Consider the following 19,751-nt stretch of genomic DNA (forward strand, 5'->3'; position numbering starts at 1 on the left):
CCACCTGCCTCTGCCTCCTGAGTGCTGGGATTAAAAGTGTGCGCCACCAGGACCCGGCTGGACATTTCCTCCTCAGGAATCCTTTGGCACCGTGACACAGGAGCAGTGCCCTCCCCACTCCCCTCTTGACCCTCTCCTAGTTCGGCTGCTGCCCTTGCAATCCTGATCGGTGCCACTGTCGGCAGAGCTGGAGGCTGAGGCTGAGGGAGGGGACCAGTTCCAGCCCTCTCCTCACCTCCGGGAGGGGACACCTTGCCACCAGCCCAAGGCGGTGCTTCCACAGAGCTCCCGGGAACTGTCTCCTCAGGCCAGCCACTGCTGGACGCTTACTTCTCCCTCATTTGTTTGTTCTGTGTCCACACGTGGAGGTCAGAGCACTGCTTTGGGGGGTCCATGCTCTCCTTCCATCATATGGGCTATGGAGGTCAACTCTGGTGATGGAAGCTTGGCGGGAGCCCCTTTATTTTGTAATTAGGCATGACTGAGTTTTCTTGCTTGTTTGTTTGTTTGTTTGTTTGTGTTTTTCCAGTCAGTGTTTCTCTGTGCAGCCTTGACTGTCCTGGAACTCACTCTGTAGACCAGCCTGGCCTCAAACTCAGAGACCCACCTGCCTCTGCCTCCCAAGCGCTGGGGTTGAAGGAGTATGCCATCACTGCCCAGCACATTTTTGAAACGTTAATTTCAGGAACGTTCATCTATGGCCAACAACATGGCACAGCAGGGAGAGGGGCTTGCGGCTAAGCCCGAGGCCCTGAGTTTGATCCCGAGGACCCACATGGTAGAAGGAAAAACTGATTCCTGCAAGTTGTCCTCTGATAAACAAACAAGTGTGGGGTTTTTTTTCCCTTGAGAGTTTAGTTTGTGGCAGGGGAGTGGGTTACTAGTTCAGTTTAGTAGAGTACTTAGGGAGGCAAGCTCGAAGCCCTGGTTTCAGCCCCCAGCACATTAAAAAAAAGAAAAACAGAAAGCAGAAGTCGGGCATGGTTGCACCTACTTATAATCCCAGCACTCCAGAAGTAGAGACTGAAAAAAATTAGAAATTTAAGGTCATCTTTGGGTACACAATGACTCAGGGCTAACCTGGGTTATGTGGACTAAACTCTCATGCAATAAGCAACTTTATTCAGAGCATCAGATAGTTTGTGCTCTGAGGGTTAGGAAGAGCCTCGTGTGTCTAGAGTGACGTGTCTAGTCACAAGGTGACGTGTCTAGTCACAAGGACAGGCCACGTGTGGCTAAAGCATGTTTTCCCATACAGGCATGAACTCAGGTAAAAGCCAGTAGTGGTACCCAACCTGAAGGGAACTCACTCCTGTCTGCTACACCTAGAAGGGGCACAAAGCACATTCTGAGAACAATTCCATGTTTTTGAAGAAACTTTCATCTTGTTTTCTTGGAGTTTCCTCACAAGCACTCAGAATTCCCCTGGTCAACTCCATTCTTGGGCCACGTTCCAATAGCCATTAATACAGCAATGATAAGGATTCCTTTCTTTCTTTTTTTAATTTTTTATTTTATTTTATTTTATTTTATTTTATTTTATTGGAGACAAGGCCTCACTGTGTAATCCTGGTTGGCCTAGAACTGACTATGTAGACCAGGCTGGCCTCAAACTCACAGAGATCCTCCTGCCTCTGCCTCTCAAGTGATGAGATTAAAAGTGTGCGTCACCAGCTAAACTTTAGGTGGGAAAAGAACCCAGGTTGGAGGTCTCCCTCAGTTCCCTCCCCTTGCAGCACAGGTGACCCTGCAGAAGAGGGGAGGAGGAATTGTGAGAGCCAAAAGGGGTTCAAGGAACTGGGGAGACCATGGGCTGCAGGAATGACGGGGCTCACTGAGCCTGCGTGGGTCTGCGCCGTGTCCTCTGCACATACGTCATGGCTGCTGGCCTGGTGTCCTGTGGGACTCCTGACAGTGGGAGCAGAGGAGTCTCTGACTCGTTGCCTATTCTTGGGACCCTGTTCCTTACTGGGTTCCCTTGCCCAGCCTTGATGTGAGGATTTGTGCCTGGTCTTATTGTATCTTGCTAGGTTGCCATGTTAGGTTGCCATCCCTGGGAGGCTTGTTTATTTTTCTGGGGAAGACAGGAAGTGGGGATCTGGGAGAGAGGGGAGGGGGGACCAGGAGGAATGGGTGGAGGAGAAGCAGTGGTTGGGATGCATTGTATGAGAGAATTTAAAAAACAAAACAAAACAAAAAAAAGAAGTGTGTACCACCATCCCTGCCTCCAGTAACTTTTTAAAGATTTATTCTATTATTTATTTATTTTATTATTATGTCTCAGATCCTCTGGAGCTGGAGTTACAGATAAGTACCCAATATGGGTGCTGGGAACAAAACCTGGGTCCCCTACAAGAACAGCAAGCTCTCTCGACTGCTGAGCCACCTCTGTAGCCCCATCTAGTAATTTCCAATTGACTAAAACCACATTTACCCACAGAAGTGAGAGAGGTTATGACGGGTGCTGAAATCATGATTAGCACAGAGGAGTAAAGGGCCACACGGGATGATGCCAATCTTCTCTCGCACACTGCTCCAGCCAGGCTGCGGCCCCGCCTGTGCAGCGGGTTTCCGTGCAGCCAGCACAAGCCAGTACATCCAGGAGTGAACGCTTTGTCAGCCTCATCCCCGAAGGATCTCAAGACAAGTTACACAGAAACAAATGTGAGTGCATTCCAAGGAGAGGAGACCCTCCACAGGCCATCGCATATCAGATATTTACATTATGATTGTTGACAGTAACAAAATTACAGTTATGAAGCAGCAATGAAAATACTTTTATGGTTGGGGTGGGGCCACCACAACATAAGGAGCTGCATTAAAGATTAAAAGGTCTCAGCACTAGGCATGTTGAGAATGACTGATCTAAGGGAAAAACACAGCTACTGATATCAAAATGCATGACTTAAGATACAGTTAATGGCCGGGCATGGTGGCGCATGCCTTTAATCCCAGCACTCAGGAGGCAGAGGCAGGCGGATCGCTGTGAGTTCAAGGCCAGCCTAGTCTACAAAGTGAGTCCAGGACAGCCAAGGCTAACACAGAGAGACCTTGTCTCGAAAACCAAAAAACAAACAAACAAACAACAAAAAAAAAGATATAGTTAATGGAACCAGGCGTAGTGGTGCTTGCCTTTAATCCCAGCACTCGGGAGGCAGAGGCAGTCAGATCGCTGTGAGTTCGAGGCCAGCCCGGTCTACAAAGAGAGTCCAAACCAACCAAGGCTACACAGAGAAACCTTGTCTTGAAAAAACAAAACAAAACAAAACAAAAGATATAGTTAATGACATGAAGGTAGGCAGTTCCTAGGGTCTCCACAAGGCTGCCCTCCAGCCCTCCCTGTACAAGACCCTTTATTTGTGAGGTTTCTCTTTAAGGCTCAGGGTCAGAGCTCTTACCTCACATGTACAGAGCCCTGGGTTCCTTCCTTAGTACTAGGGGAAAAAAGGCTAGTTTTTGTTGTTGATAATTCTTTTTTTACTTTTTAAATTTTTTTCTCTCGTTATTTAAAGGAAAAATCATCATGGACCCAAGAGTGGTGACCACACCTTTCATCACCCCTCCTTCCTCACGTGTGGAGGAGGTGCCTGATAACCGAGCAGGCCCAGGGACCTGGCGTCTCCTCAGAAAATTACCGTCCAGAAACCCTAAAGCCACTTACGTTCCCACGCAGAGCACGTGAGCACCCGCTAACCTTTACCGGGGCCCTTTAAACTGACTTTTAATTTCACTGAGGACTGGAGGGCTTAAGATCACAAACACACTCTGTCTTGGGACAAAACCACCCCACACTGACCTCCTAACCGCAGGTCATTGGCTGAGCTTGGGCTCGCCTAACCCTCTGTGCCAAGTGTGGGGACTTGAGATGCCAACATCCTCTGCCCAGAAGATTCGAGCCCTGATAGGATAGATTTTAAACCAAAAAGAATTGAAGAAAAATATACAAATTAAATTAAATAAACCAAAAAACATGGGGATCTTTCATTCTGGAAAAGGTCTGAGGCAGATATCCCAGGCAGGAGGGTGGCTGGCTGTGTGCACCAGGGCAGAGCTACAATTTAGATGACCCTTCTGGGCTGCAATTCACGCCATGTTGCAGCAATAAAAATATTTAGGTCTACTATAAGAATTGTAAAACTGAGCTGGGTGATAGTGGCGCACGCCTTTAATCCCAGCGCTCAGGAGGTCTCGGAGACAGGTGGATCTCTGTCAGTTCGAGGCCAGCCTGGTCTACAGGATGAGTCTAGGACAGCCAGGACTGTTACACAGAGAAACCATGTCTTGAGAAACAAAACAAAATTGGAAACTGGGAACTGGAGAGATGGCTCAGAGGTTAAGAGCACTGACTGCTCTTCCAGAGGTCCTGAGTTCGATTCCCAGCAACCACATGGTGGCTCACAGCCATCCATAGTGAGATCTGGCGCCCTCTTCTGGCCGGCAGGTGTACATGCAGGCAGAACACTATGTAATAAATAAATAAATCTTTAAAAAAAAAAAATTGGAAACTGAAAACGGTGGTAACCAAATACAAAAAGAAGCTTCAGGGTGAGACGAAGTGAGACCTAGCGACTGTCCTTACGTTTGCCATCGCTGGTCCATACCGTGCCCGGTACACACTGTCCCCAGCTAACTGGGACTCAGTGTGGCAAGTCCTGCCCTCGCTGTCTTGCCGGGTTTGTGAGAGAGCAAGTACTGTGCAGACTTCAGCAGCGGGACTCGTCCCACCTCCACCCAAGATGACTCGATATCCCTCAGCCGTGGGGGTGTGCAAAGGGACGGGAGATACTGTTGGGATGGCAAAGGGGGCTTTGCACAGCCGCAACACCATAGCCCCGAGCTCTCAGCCCCCATCTCCTGCCCCAGCCCCTACATCCTCAGCTTTCCTCCACCCCATCAAGACCCCATTCAGCAGTCTGACACCCGGCCATGGTGTCCTGTCACTGTGACAGAAAAAAAAAACAAAAAAGAAAAAATGGCCAAGACAGTTGACCTCTCCTACATACTAAGTTCCAGGCTTGCCTGAGCTCCATGAGACCCAGTAAAACTTACTGAAACGTGACCCTCGTATAACAATGGTGAGAGGATTTGAGGCCCTGTATGTAAAAAGTAGGGCTGGGTTGGGTTGCTCAGTAGTTAGTGCACTTGCTGCTCTTGCAGAGGACTTGGGTTCAGTTCCTGGCAGTTCACAACCATCTGTACTTCTGTTCCAGGGTACATGACACTCCTTTGGCCACCAAGAGTGTCACGGGCATGTAGTACATGTACATACGTGCAAAACACCTATATGGTGATAACACAGGTGGCTTAAGGAACATGAAAGTGTGTGTGTGCACGGGTACCATCTTGTAGAAAGGACTTGGCCATCTGTAGATGTCTGTCTCCTTGGAGGTCCAGGATCCAGCACCCTGGACACTGTATGTCTGACATCTGCCTTTCTGGAACACCCTGGTCAGTACAGCACACACCCGAGAGGAGCCGAGACCCGTCCTGAGTTCTTACACTCCCTCCACCTCTCCGGGCCAACGGCACTAAGGTCCAAATCCCCATAGGCATCCTGTGACTCTGAAACACCAGCCTGGCAAGGAGACGCCCTTGGCGCGGCGCACACCCACTGCACGAGCGAGGTCAGGGCAACTTCTCGGGCCTGCTTCCCCTTGCAGATTCCTTCTGGACAAGTCCTGCATCCTTTCCTCGCTCCTCTGCCTGCAACTGGGAGCACCTTAACATGCGTGTCATCTGCAGAACGCCAGCATGGGAGCCTCCAAAAGGCCACAGTGACCAAAGGGTGCAGTTTGCACTGATCCAAGGATCAAAAATACTGATGAGTATTTACACGGGAGGCTGAGGCTCATAAAACCCAAGGTTCCTGCAGGAGACACATACCCCAAACACACACAGAAACACACGTGAATGCACCAAATCCAGTAGCGTTTTAGTTTCTCTCTAGTTTTGAATTTTTTACTATATTCTTTAACATCCTGTGTTTAGTCATGTGTGTATGATGGGGAAGTGTGTGCACTTGAGCACAGGTGTCCAAGGAGGCGAGAAGAGGTGGAGTCATCGGCAGCCACAAGCTGCCCAGTGTGGGTGCTGTGGACCGAACTTGGGTCTTCTCCGAGAGCAGCAAACCCTCTTAACCACTAAGCCATCTCTCCAACCTCAATATTTCTTTACTTGTGAGTGGTATGTGGGTGTTCACACACACACACACACACGCATACACACACACACTCACGCGAATTCATGCATGCACGCACACATGCACACACCACACACACATGCACACACACTGCACACATGCACACACACATGTGTATACACACGTACATGTGCACACACGGGCACACATGCATAGTGCACACATGTACACATGCACACACATTCACACACACTTGCACTCATGCACACATGCACACACCACACGCACATGCACACACACTGCACACATGCACACACACATGTGTGCACACGTACACATGCACACACACTGCACACATGCACACACACATGTGTGCACACACGTACACATGCACACACACTGCACACATGCACACACACATGCACGCACGCACGTACATGTGCACACACGGGCACACATGTATAGTGCACACATGTACACATGCACACACACATACACACACACACACACATTGCACACACGCACACACGGGAACCTATTGCCACACTATGTTCATGGAGGTCAGAAGACAGCTTGTGGGAGGGAGTTTCTCCTCTCTTCTTCCACCATGTGATTCCCTGGGGGGTGAACATGAGTTGTGAGACTTGGCAGCACGTGCTTAGACATGCTGAACAACGATCTTGCTGGCCCTGGATACTTTTTATATTTTCTGTTATTCGTGGCCGAAGGCACATGGAGCCCAGCAGAGCTATGCAGGCCAAAGGTGCTGGGACCACGGAGAGCATCCACGCAAGTAACGGGTGTCACTTCTGCGGTGGCCACAGAGGCCTCAGCTGCAGGCCCGCCCCCGCCCTAGTGCCATATGCAAGGAGCACTGTCTACTACTGCAGCAGGAGCCAGACCTTGGCGACAGCTCCCTTCTATCAAGCAAGACCCTGCGAGAGAAACCACAGGACACCTGACCCAGAATAAACGCCATCCCCTGGGTGGCCGAGACCCCTCTGCATACTGCTAAAGCAGAGAGCAGGGAACAGAACAGCCCACAGTGAGCTGCCGTCTGGGGGTGAGAAACAATCAGGAGGTAGCCCTGAGAAGTGTACCCTGCTCCCACCTGGACAGGAAGAGCCCCAGAAGGGAGCCTGGGGGTGACCTCATTTGCTGGCTCCTGAGAAGGAATCCAGGCTGGGCAGGAGGGGCTCAAGCTTGCATTTGACTGATTTTATTTATCTATTTATTATTATTGTATGTGTGTGCGCGCATGTGTGTGTATGTGCGTGTGCCCATGTGCATAATGAGTGTGGCCATCAGAAGTCAACTTTTGACTAATCAGTTCTCTCCTTTTGGGGTCCTAAGTCAAATTTGGGTTGTCAGGTCTCTTTTGGGGCAGATCAGTACGCACTGAGCCACCTGACAGCCCAAAGAAGTACTTTTCATTTCAATAAGAATTCTTGCCTGTCTCCACACTTACCCACCACCAATAGCTCCATTAAAGAGCTCTGCTTGTGTGTCTGTGTGCTTGTGTGCTTGCTTGTGTGCTTGTGTGTGTGCTTGTGTGTGTGTGTGTGTTCCAAAGGACATTTCTGTGTTTGGGGGAGTCTCTCCAACAGGAAGTAATCCAACTGGTGAAGGAAAGAGGTAGAGCATGTAATTCCACATGGCACCTGCAATCGCACTGTCCAATCCATCACTCTAACCTAATGGGTGCCGGGAGTGGTGGCGCATGCCTTTAACCTCAGAACTTGGGAGGCAGAGGCAGGTGGATGTCTGTGTGTGAGGCCATAAAAATGCCTAGATCAACGTTACTATAGTAGCGGGGAAACCAGGATCGGCAACTAACCCGATGGCAACCCCCCTTGCCACAGGGACCTCCTGTAGTGAGCTGCCACCAGTCTCCGTTTCCCACCTCTGTACCTCACCCTGACCCCACAATCTAGGATGTTTCCCACCACCTGAGCAGGCTTCTAAGAGCACTGAGCCGGACTAGGTGACCTGGGGCCAGGCTCAGGGGACTGGCTGCCCCCAGGGACACTGTTTGCCTGGGAAGGCTTTACAGAGCAAGCTACCCATAGCTTGTAGAGTGCACTGCATGAGCATTGGGTGGATGAAGGGGAGGCCAGACTGTGGGTAACAGAGTCCTTTTTCTTTTTTTAGGGGGTGGGGTAGGGTTCGAGACAGGGTTTCTCTGTGTAGTCTTGGCTGTCCTGGACTGGCTTTGTAGGACAGGCTGGCCTCGAACTCCCAGTGATCCACCTGTCTCTGCCTCCCGAGTGCTGGGATTAAACGCGTGCGCAACCACGCCTAGCTCTGGGTTCCTTTTTCTCATCTCCAAATTGGATGCTCGGACAGACAACTGTTCTGAGAAGCATCAGAAACAGTGAGAGCAGCACCCTGTCCTTGGAAAGTGCTATTTGGTGGGGGGCGGGGGGGTCAGTATTTGCACTCTGTGCCTATGGCCTGAAGGGCTTGCGAATTTGGGCAAACATCCCAGCCATGGTTATTTCGACTGACTGACATGTAAATGCTACGTACGGGGGCGCGCAGGCAATGTTTGCCTGTTATATATTCAGAAACCACATCACTTGACACGGTGAGCCTCGAAGTGACACCTCAGCTTGCAAATGCAAATGGAAGCACCCAAGGGAGAGGAGGCAACTACGCCTCACAGAGTTTAGCTCACACGGAGCCCTAACGCGCGGAGGATGTGGCTCTCGGATGACAGGGGCAAAGCTGAGCTTGCTGGGAAGCTGCCTTGTAGGGCTGTACCTGAAATGATGAACTGGCTCTACCAGCCAAGCACAGGGCCGCTGGACGCTCTCATTCCCAGCATCTCCGTTGTCTGTGGATTTACACCACAGGTCTTCCCTTGGCCCAGGAGTTCTGATTCTCAGATCACAAGCAAGAATGGAAGTATTTGTTTTTGTTATGTGTGTGAGCCTGCACGAGTTTAAGTGCATCGCGTGTGTGCAGGTGCCCTCGGGGTGGGGATGCAGGCCATGGAAACAGAGGTGAGGCAGTGTGAGCCGCTGTGTAGAGGTGCTGGCACAGCAAGCTCCAGAGCAATGAGCCTTCTCGACAGCCTCTACTTTCCTTTTTATTTTAAAGATCTTTTTAATTTATGTGTATGAGTCTTTGCCTACATGTATGTAGGTATGTATGTATGTATACCATGTTTTCCCAGTGCCCTTGGAAGCCACTAGAAGCCATGAGCTCCCCTGGAACTGGATGACTGGCAGCTACAAGCTGCCCTATATGGGGACTGAGAACTGAGTCCAGGGCCTCTCTGTAGGAACACAGGTGCTCTTTCCTGCTGAGCCATCTTTCTAGACAACACTGACCTTTAGCAGGATTCCAACCTCTCATGACAAAAGAGGGCTGGGATGCAGCTCAGCACCCAAGTGCCTGCCTAGCACTCGCAAGGCCCATGGTTCAATCTACAGGATTGCCAGGAAAGCAACAACAAAACTAATTAAGGTAGGACTTAAGGCTTGTCTACACTGTGTTTGCACAGAAAGGGGCACTCACCTCGACACTCACTCCCTGAAGGTGGTTCTCAGCGACTGGATTTCTATTATCTTTTTTGTGCATCCTGTAAATGTTCTGAGGTTATGGATATGCACAGGCCATGTAGGGCTGGCTTCGCTTTTGCTTAGAACTCCCTTAACACATATCTTTGCGTTCTGTGGACCGGCTTGGTGCCCTGTGAGTGACCACAAGCCTCAAGTGGCTATTACAATTTCAATGGAAATAAAAGGAAATACAAGTTCACATTCAATTCCTTCCGCATCGGTCAGCGGACGGTGAGGATCCTCGTGTCCAGAGCCTGTGCCCGTCTTGTCAGACAGTTGCTAAGGACTCGCTTCAATGGCTAACAGTGTTTGGTGTGGTGCTGCTGTTTATGAAATGAATGAAAAGAACTGGTCCTGACTTATCCTACTAATGCCAAAGACATGAGTCAGAAACCACCACAAATTCTGAGTCCTACACTGGCTGCGCTGATCAAATGGCTTCATTCCAGGCCAGTCTGTTGAATCTGTTTCTCCAAATTAATTTTCCTAACTACTCTGGGCCGCAACTGGGCGTCCAAAATTGCATGTGATATGAGGTGTGTGATATTTCAGGGGAGGGGACTTCCCCCACCCCCATGTGTTCATATCAGGCTGTTGGCTACTTCTTGGCAGGACCCCCCCCCCCAAAAAAATCGTATCTTTTAAAGTTTTTTGTTCTTAAAAATAAAATAACCAATTGTGTTGGTATACAGTGTTCTTTAAAAGGGGACAGCGGGGGAGACTCTAGCAGTAAATGTTACACCCCGTAGAATCCTGAAGCGCAGACAGCAGTTGAAACGGAGCCAGCTATTTATAGGATTACAATAAACACACCTTTGTACAAGCTCTACCATTTACTGCCCAGCTGATCTGAACACGGACAAAAAGAGCTGCCTGGGAGGCTGCAGGCTTCTCTCCTCCTGCTTAGTTCATCTACTACAGAACTAACCACCTAAATGAGCAGTCAATGCGCCCTCAAGAAAAAATCTCCCTTTCCCTGCCCCCTCTGCAAACAGCTGCGAGCTCTCCCCAAAGCAGAGAGCGAAAGTGGCGGCCTTACTAACCAACTGAACTGAAGAACGCCCCTAAAATCCAGCCTAGTTTCCCGATTCCGTTTCTTAGGGCAGAAAAGTTTACAACCAAAAAAAAAAAGTTTTTTCCTTCGTCAGTAAGCTGAAAACGAGTTCCTACCAAAGTGAGAACTTTGGATTTGCAGCTATGTTCAAAACAGAGGCAAAAGTAGAAACTGAATTTTCATTGGATTCTACTTTATTAAGCGAGAGAACGCCTCTTTCGTCATGTACTTACTTGCTTCAAAACTTACAAAGAAGGCTGTTCAACGGAATTAATGTCTGCGCGGGAAAATAAAAGGGTAGGGCGCCTAACCCATGGCGACCTAGAAGGACCTGGGGCCACCCCAACTTCTGCCATTGTTAACTGATCCAAAGGACTTTGCTGGCAGAACCTAGCGAGCTGTCACAGACTCCGAGGTCACACCCAGGTCTGCACGCTATCCCCTCTGGCTCACATCGATGCCACCAAAGTCGTGAAATACACTAAGAAAAAAAGCAAGTCGGTTGTGTCCCCACGCGCGCACTAAAAGTCAGAAGAACTGGGTCCCATTTTCTCAGTTCTTACTAAGAATTCGGAGTTCAGACCTGAATTTTCCCACTATAACCTTAAGGTGTCCCCGAACCCAGTATTTTTTCCAGTCTCTTTGCATCCCTCACCCTGGAGCATCGGGGTGACGCATAGAAGACTGGTGGGGAGCGGCGCCCCTCGCTGGCGAGGGCAGGAAGCGCCGCGTGCTCCGTGCTTCGCCTCCCTTGGCCCAAACTGGCTTTCTGCAGGGATGTGAGATCCGGAGCGGCCGGACCCCAGAACCCCGGGAGCACGCAGCCTCTCCACACCAGGCAGAGAGCGCCCAACCCCACGGATCGGTCCGGGCCGCAGCCACCACGAACAATGCGCGCCCCGCCCCGCGCGCCCGGCGCGCCTATTGGCCGGGTGGCTACGGGTAAAGCAGCGCGGGCGACTGCGGCGCGCGTGCGCGGGGCGGGGCGCGGCGGGGGCGGCGCTTTGTGTGCGGCTGTGAGCTGGGGTCTGCGGGGCGCGGGCCGCGGCGGGCGGCGGCATGGAGGAGCTGAGCAGCGTGGGCGAGCAGGTCTTCGCCGCCGAGTGCATTCTGAGCAAGCGGCTCCGCAAGGTGCGTGCGCCCCCGCCCGCCCCCCGGGTGAGCCCGGCGCTCGGCGCGGCTCACCGCCCGCTCTTATCTCCCCGCAGGGCAAGCTGGAGTACCTGGTCAAGTGGCGCGGCTGGTCCTCCAAGTGAGTCCCCGGTGCGCGGCCGCCTTCCCGCGCGCGCCTCCGGGCCTGGGTGGGGACGGCGTAAGGACCCTGGCGTCGCAGGCCCGGGCGGGAAGTTTTGTGCCTCCGGACCCGGAGGGACGCCGGCCTGACCGGCGATGCTCTTTGTTTACGAGCCCACCGGGAGCGGGCAGGGCGGCCTCCAGCCCGGGGTCCCTCGGGCCCGGCCCGCCTCCGCGCCGCGCGCTTCTGGCGCCCATTTGTTGCATGCGCCCCCGCCCTGGAGCTGGCCGCGGCAGGCGCGGCATGCGGCCCCCTCCCCTTGCCCAAGTTACCCCGCTGTAACCTGAGCTTCCTACTGGTAGGAGCCCCCTACTCCTCCCCCCCCCTCCCCGCCCCGCGCTAGCTTTCTTAATGAGGGAAGGGGACCCGGCCTTTTCCAGAACGGGCTTCCTCTGTAGCTGCCTCGCCACCCTCCTTCCTGGACCCATCCCCTCCCGACACCCCCCTCCTCGGTGCCCGGCTCGCGCTCTTGGTAGTGTACACCACATTGTTCCGTCTGCGCCCCCTGCACCCCCTCCCCTACCTGCCTTCCCTTCCCTCCCTGGCTCTGGGCCAGGCTCGGGGGATTCCCTCTGCAGCTTTGCTCTTTGTTGGGATTTGTTTTCCTCCCAGACGCAGACTGTTGAGTTCCCTTGTGGCCCGCTGGGGCTTGGGGCTTGAGGTGGCACTTTGCCTGTGGGTTTGAGGCTGTGACGCTAACTAACTTCAAGGGCTTCTGGGACCGCAGAGGTCGGCCCCTGCGCAGCGCCCTAGCCCCCAGCAAGGCGGTGGGAGCTGTCCCCGCAGCTCGCTTGGATGCAGCTCACCAGCCCTGCCTTTTGCTTTTCCAGACACAACAGCTGGGAGCCAGAAGAGAACATCTTGGACCCAAGGCTGCTCCTAGCCTTCCAGAAGAAGTGAGAACATTAACAACATCCTGGGGGGTGTGGGGGCTGGAAGTTGTGTGGAATTGGCTGGTGACACACAGTGGCCTGGGGCTATGGTGTGAGGCGGCACTTTTAAAGGCCTCAGGGACAGCCAGACTTGGGACGTGAACCTTCTTCGCGCCAAGGTTCTGGTTTCTCTAGGCCTTTTCTGTGGAGTAAGTTGTGGTCAGCACTAAGAGCAGTTGAGGTAGGGGGCATGCCTGTTGTTGCTCTGCCCCTGCCTGGGTGTGCCGCGGTGCAGGAGAGGGTCCAGAGGGGCCTGGAACTCACAGTGCAAGGTGTTGTGTGTGACGTTTTGCTCAGGCTGTGAAACAAGTGCTGAGCTTGCAAGGCTTCTCTTAGGTCTGCGCCTGTAGCTGTAGTAGATGCCCCTGTAAATGTAGTAGATGCCCCTGTAAATGTAGTAGATGCCCCTGTGACTATAGTAGATGCTCCTGTAACTGTAGTAGATGCTCCTGTAACTGTAGTAGATGCTCCTGTAACTGTAGTAGGTGGGAGATGGTGTCAGAAGGATGGGAGGGGGGAACTACACGTGCGTTTCCCCAGCATCCCAGCGCTGAGGTCCAGGACCGTGTGGGTGGCAACACCAACACCTTCCTTCTGCAGAAGCTGGCTCTGTCAATAGAGGCAGATGAATGATTTGCTCAAAAGCCTCCCCAGCTGGGGTCAATCTAGCCAGCTTGTTCTCCGCTAGCCCAGCCTGTGCTTCTCACTGTAACAAGACCTTTCGAGGCAAAAGGGGTGGGGATAAGTTTTGGCAGGATGAGTGAGCGCTTGAGCTTGCTCAGATTCCTTCGGAGACAGATAGCAACGTCTTCGCCTTCTGTCAAATGTGTGGCTCAGCCGTCTAAACTCAGCGGGGAGTGCCTTGGCACTTTTTCTCCTCGTTGGAGGTGGCATCCTGAGGCCAGGTGCGACTGTACACACGTGCGGTTCCTTGCTCCCAGAGAAGCCGACGTGATGGGGCCGCTTGTGCAGTTGGAAACCAGCTCAGCTGGTGAGGCAAGATCCTATCTCAAAGTCCTCACACCCGCTGAGGCAGGGGGACATCCAGTGGGAGGCGGCACATCTCTGGCATAGCTTTTGGTCAGCTTCAATAAGAGCCAAAACATCTAAAAGATGCCATCATGGGGCAGAAGCAACTGCCCATTTTTTGCCTCTTCCCTCCCTCCAGAGACAGGCTCTGGACACTGGGAACTGTCGGTTAACTTCTTGGTCAGGGAGGAACTGCTGTGTGTGTAACAACAGAAGTCAGTGTCACAACAATCAATCAGTGTTGCTCTCAGCAGAGCCATGAGATGCCCCTTGAGCCTGAGGGAACCAAGGCTATCCTAGTGTGGGGGTTTTCCCAGGAGATGGTGTTTGACTCTTTTGGTCTGTTTGCTTGTGTGGAGGGGAGGCCCACATGTGCCATAGGCCTTGTGGGATGGTTCTCAACTTTTAAAAACATTTTTTAATGATAATTCTTATTTTATGTACAGTAGTGTTGTTTTTTGTTTGTTTGTTTGTTTGTTTTGCCTGCTTGTATGTCTGTGAGGGTGTCAGATCCCCTGGAGCTGGAGTTACAGCTTTGAGCCGCCTTCTGGGTGCTGGGAATTGAACACAGGTCCTCTGGAAGAGCAGACGGTGCTCTAAACCCCTGAGCCATGTCTCGAGACCCTGCTTCTCTGTTTTGTTCTGGGAATCAAACTTGGGTCGCCAGGCTTGGCAGCGTACACCTCTACCTACTGAGTTGTCTCACTGGGTCTTTGTCATCGGGAATATTTTCCAGACCAACCCAACCTCGTAGCCTGAAAGCTGGGCTTCCATAAGAGGCTGGCAGAGTACTCTCGGCCCTGGACTGCAGGGGTACAGGCTCTGAGGCCTGGCTGCTGGGAGCTCTGTCACTTCCGTCCCTTGTGTTAACAGCAGCAGAGTTCTGGAGGTCTTTGAGGAATGTGGGGACGCGGGTGACATACGTGAGCAGGCCTGAAAGGCATAAGCCACACTGAAGTCCTCAGCCCCTGGGCTAGCAGATTGTGCCCAGGTTCGCTGTGCTTGGTGCATAATGCAGGGCAGGCTTTGTGGGCTGTGTGCGTTGTGGGAATGAGCAAGTTAGACCATAAAACCCCAAAGGCTGTTTCTGGGTGTGAGAACTAGGAGTTCCACGGAGGCTTTGAGGAACTTCCCACCCAGCTTTGTTCATCTTGTCGTCACGAGGCTCCATTTTAGCCAAATGCGAGTGAAATGGGCTGGCTGCAGAGATGGCGTGGACCAGCCCCCTGAGCTGGTGTCTGGACCTCTGCCCGCGCCGTCTGATAGATGGGATGAGGCTTTGCTGCAAAAGCGGTGATAAGGCTGCTGCAGCCTTGTGGAGCAGCAGGAAGCCCTTGGGAACTGAGGGTGGAGGCTGAAGCCGGAGAGGGGTTTGCAAGCAGAGCTTCTCAAAGCTGATTGGTGCTGTGTCTCCAGGGAACACGAGAAAGAGGTACAGAACCGGAAGAGAGGCAAGAGGCCCCGGGGCAGGCCAAGGAAGCACACCGTAGTGTCCTCCTGCAGCCGGCGTTCAAAGCTCAAGGTGAGTGGCCAGAGCCTTCCCTGTCCCCTTTGGCTCCTCAGTCACCCTCGCTGCTCTGGGCAGAGGTTCTTCAGGGGAAGCTGTGGAGGTAGGCAAGAGTGCCTTCCTGGGGGCCTCTCAGTTGCTTCCTGCCTCAGCTTCAGCCCAGTCTGCACTCTGACCTCCGAGTAGGTGTGCACCTCCACCTCACCCTGGAGGCGCTCCATCAGGGAAGCCAGTGTTCAGTAAGTGCTCAGGTTGGTCTGGGAGTTGTGGACCAACAGGACAAGTTGGGCAAGCCCAGGATACTAGGCCATGCAGAGCTGACAGACAAGCCAGGAAAGAGGGGCAGAGGAGGAGCTGCCATGCTGTGGTCTCCTCCTCCCCGCGGCATGCCAGGGGGCCTTGGCATCTTCCCTCCTGCCTTCCCCCATCCACCCCAGTTCGGAAGCAGGATAGGCAAGGGTTCTGGCCTCAGGCTCAGGTGCGCCTTTGTTCATTTACTTGGGCTCCACCATCTTCCCTCCTGGCAGGAGAATGTGGGCGATAGAGGTCCTGCTGACTGAGAAGGGATTTCGGGGGGGGGGCTGCTGGGGAGCCTAGACCCCGGAATTTGATGGAGCTAAAAGAATATTGGCGCCATCTCCATAAAGCCATGGTGGGAGATGCTGGCCCCACAGGCCACCTGAGGCCCTGAGAAGCAGGAGTGGCACTTAGCCACGGGAGAAACACCGTGGTGGGTTTACCTGTAATTCAGCTTGCTGCTCGTCGGGTTTTCCCCTCCTGGGCTAGCATGATCACTCCTCCCTGGCTGCTGGGGTCTGGAGGACCCTGATGCTGCGGTTTGGCAGAGGTTGATTCCCACTCGCTTGTCTTTCCAGGAACCAGACGCACCCACCAAGTCTAAATCCAGCAGCTCTTCCTCTTCCTCCACATCTTCCTCCTCCTCTTCAGATGAGGAAGATGATGACAGTGACCTGGACGCCAAGAGGGGCCCCCGAGGCCGTGAAACCCACCCAGTGCCTCAGAAGAAAGCTCAGATCCTGGTGGCCAAGCCAGAGCTGAAAGATCCCATTCGAAAGAAACGGGGACGCAAGCCCCTGCCGCCAGAACAGAAGGCGGCCCGGAGACCCGTGAGCCTGGCCAAGGTGCTAAAGACTAGCAGGAAGGATCTGGGGACCTCAGCCGGCAAGTTGCCCCCTCCACTCAGTGCTCCTGTGGCAGGCCTGGCAGCCCTGAAAGCCCACACCAAAGAGGCCTGCAGTGGCTCCGGCACTATGGCGACCCCAGAGAACCTGGCCAGTCTCATGAAAGGCATGGCTGGGGGTCCCAACCGTGGTGCCATCAGCTGGCAGAGCTCTATCGTGCACTACATGAATCGCATGAGCCAGACTCAGGCTCAGAGCGCCAGCCGACTGGCCCTCAAGGCCCAGGCCGCCAACAAATGCAGCCTGGGGCTGGACCTGAAAGTGAGGACGCAGAAAGGGGATCCGGGGGTGAGCCCTCCAGGAAGCAAGGTCCCGAAGGCCCCCAGCAGCAGCGCTGCAGAGCTGCAGAAAGGGAGCGGTTCAGGGGGCCCAGGTTCCCAGCTGGTCCCCACTCAGGAGCTAAGCCTTCAGGTCCTGGACTTACAGAGCGTCAAGAACGGTGTGCCTGGTATGGGCCTGCTAGCTCGCCATGCCACAGCCACCAAGGCCCTTCCTGCTACCAACCCCACCACTGGGAAAGGTCACGGCGGGGGTGGCCCCGCAGGAGTAAGCATGGCCGGCACCCCCACAGATACCAACAAAGGCGAAAAACTGGCCCCCAAGGCGACAGCTCTGCCCGCACCTCCTGTCAAGCGGGACAGCATTAAATGCGCTGCTGCCTCCAGCGGGCAGGAGGGCCACCCAGTCCCAGGAGAAGGCCGCAAGGCACCCGCGCTGTCCGAGATGAGCACAGGCGAGGACAATAGCAGTTCTGACTCGGACCCTGAATCCTCCTCGCTCCCCAGCGCCGGGCAGAACCTGTCCGTATCTATCCAGACCAGCCAGGACTGGAAACCTACCCGCAGCCTCATCGAGCACGTCTTCGTCACAGATGTCACGGCCAACCTCATCACTGTCACGGTGAAGGAGTCTCCCACCAGCGTGGGGTTCTTCAACCTGCGGCATTACTGAGACCGATGCCCAAGTCAGACCTGCCTTCCGGTCTCTTGGGTTTGTTCTGATGCCTGACCCAGGAGCCAGCTCCGCCCTGTCACAAGATGTAGGGCTGGGAACTGGCTTCCTGGCAATTCTACCTCACTGGGCCTACACTTGACTCTGTGTCCTGTCACCTCAGGAAAGCTGGGTGGCCACTGGCTCAAGGCTGCCTGCTTGGACAGAGCATCCTTAGTCCATGCCCCTCCTTGACCTAGTGAGACCCTCCCCTCCCTTAATAGCCCAACTGCTGTCAGGTGGGTTGCGGGGAGGGGTGGGGCAGGCAGGACCTTCTCCCAAGTCCATTGGTGGCCGGGCCTTTGTGGTGCAGCAGGAGTCTGTCCTTAGCAGATGAGGCTGTGGCCTCATTATAAAAGTACAATTAGTTGTGGAGTTGGGCTCAGGAACCCTGTGAAACTCTTTAGAGCGTCCGTCCCTGGTGCTGTGCCATCTCCAGCCACAACTGTAGCCCCAAAGTTCAGCCTGGGTTTGGAGTCCTGGCACTCTGGTGTGGGCCTGGGTGCTGCTGCCATTTGTCTTTCCTGCAAGCAGGCCTGAGCCCCAGTGAGAAGTGACTCCATTCCGCACCCCTGCTTTGGCCCTCTAAAGTGTAGCTGCTGGGCTTGGAGTAGCCGGCCAGAAACCCAGGAGCAGCTGAAGTAGGAACATGGAGCCCTAGGCAGGCAGCCTCCCCTGCTGGTGGGTGGGTTATTACTAGGGTCCCGGAAGTCGCCCTGGTGCGGGAATGCAGCTGTTCTGTGCAGGCCTGCCACCCTGCTGCCTGAGTCGACAGGGAAGTCTCTAGACTGTTGTGCAAGCATTTTCTGTAGTTTATCCTGGTGCAGAGCCCTGCCTGGTAAGTGGGCCGCTCTTGGGTTCCTTTTTTTTCCCCCCCTGACAATCCTCTCCCGTGTCTGGGAGCTTGTGTTCCCTTCCTAGCTGCGAAACAGTTATCCCTGTGCTGTTTGTGCGGTGGGGTGGTTTGGCAGCCCACCTCCCTCCCAGGGGCCCTAATCCCTCCCCCATCCTCAGGAGATAATTCTAGTGCTGAGCCCCTTTCTAGATGCCTTCTCCCCATCCCCCCATCCCAGGTAGCTATCTTTAAAAAAAAAAAAAAAAAAAAAAACTACCTTGTCAGATTGCTGGCCAGTGTCAGGATGTCCTGTCCTGGAATATCACCTTGGCGGCCGTGACAATCTGGTCAGTTAGTCTGTGATGCCAAAAAGTGGGGGTGGTACAAGGCCCTCAATTCTGCTTCTGCCATCGACGGAACAGCTGGCGGATGTGGGCTCTTCACCCCGGTTGCCTTGAAGAGAAGTGTCTCCCCTTCCAAAACCAGCCTCGACGGTGGGCTATGATGTCTGGGACCTGCCATGTTTTTAAAGTGCACACCCCCCCCCCCCATACCCCAGTAGCTCACTCCACACACCAAATAAGAGATGGTCTTTGTATAACCAAACCAACCTCAACACTGTGCCTTTGGGGACAGACCTATATTGTGGCTCCTGGGGGACAACCTATGATGTGCACCCTCGAGATCAAGCACCAGAGGCCATGTTACCGGCAGCAAAAGCTGCCACTGGGAAGGATTTAGGGCCAGGCAGTGGGCAGCAAGGAGGCCTCCCTTCCTATCCTCAGCCGGGGTCCTTTGCAGCTTCTTTGTGCCAGGCACTGCCTTACAAGCACCTCCAATGCCTTTTGTTTTTGGGGGTGGGGTCCCACAAGCTGTTGGAGAAGTGACCCCATGTTTGGGGAATCTGGGTTGCCTGGCCTTGTTCCCTGCTGCCAGGTCTCCAAACCCCAATTTGGTGCCTTTTATTTTTTATTTTTTATTTTTTTACCAGTTACTTCAGTCCCAAAGTTGAAATCTACAAATACCTTCCTCCCAGCCACTTTGCCTTGTGTATTTTTTTGCTGGTGCTGTGACCCAAGTGGTCTGTGTTACAAAGCGTATGTGTGTAGTGTGCCCGCGTGAGGACTCCACTGGAGAGGCACACCACGGGAATGAGTTCTCGTGTTTACCAAGAAATAAAGTAGTCGGTTTTTATGTTTTTTA

At 53.5% G+C, this 19,751-nt stretch overlaps 2 protein-coding genes across 2 annotated transcripts in view; both read left to right on the top strand.

The window, feature by feature from the left end:
• The window catches only part of ENPP7 (ectonucleotide pyrophosphatase/phosphodiesterase 7), a gene marked incomplete at both ends in the record, with an annotated part of 28,267 nt that extends 16,562 nt beyond the window's left edge, over nt 1-11,705 (top strand). Inside the window, one exon of the mRNA XM_084750567.1 lies at nt 11,535-11,705. Coding sequence (XP_084606693.1) covers nt 11,535-11,705 — 171 coding nt within the window. The remainder of the gene's footprint in view (nt 1-11,534) is intronic.
• A 49-nt stretch (nt 11,706-11,754) lies between these two features.
• On the top strand, nt 11,755-19,751 carry CBX2 (chromobox 2). The gene is made up of 5 exons (XM_084750241.1): nt 11,755-11,890; nt 11,968-12,011; nt 12,884-12,949; nt 15,431-15,536; nt 16,397-19,751. Exons 1-5 carry the CDS (start codon nt 11,819-11,821, stop codon nt 17,672-17,674), a joined length of 1,566 nt encoding a protein of 521 aa, XP_084606367.1. The 5' UTR covers nt 11,755-11,818; the 3' UTR covers nt 17,675-19,751.

The sequence above is a fragment of the Acomys minous genome (genome assembly GCF_964271855.1).
Source record: "Acomys minous genome assembly, chromosome: 12".
Classification (NCBI taxonomy): domain Eukaryota; kingdom Metazoa; phylum Chordata; class Mammalia; order Rodentia; family Muridae; genus Acomys; species Acomys minous.

What these genes read in the sequence shown, in the direction of transcription:
- CBX2 (XM_084750241.1), top strand. Translation starts at nt 11,819, where the DNA reads ATGGAGGAGCTGAGCAGCGTGGGCGAGCAGGTCTTCGCCGCCGAGTGC. An exon ending in TGAGCAAGCGGCTCCGCAAG is followed by an intron (nt 11,891 to 11,967) that starts GTGCGTGCGCCC and finishes ATCTCCCCGCAG; the next exon opens with GGCAAGCTGGAGTACCTGGT. An exon ending in CTCCTAGCCTTCCAGAAGAA is followed by an intron (nt 12,950 to 15,430) that starts GTGAGAACATTA and finishes CTGTGTCTCCAG; the next exon opens with GGAACACGAGAAAGAGGTAC.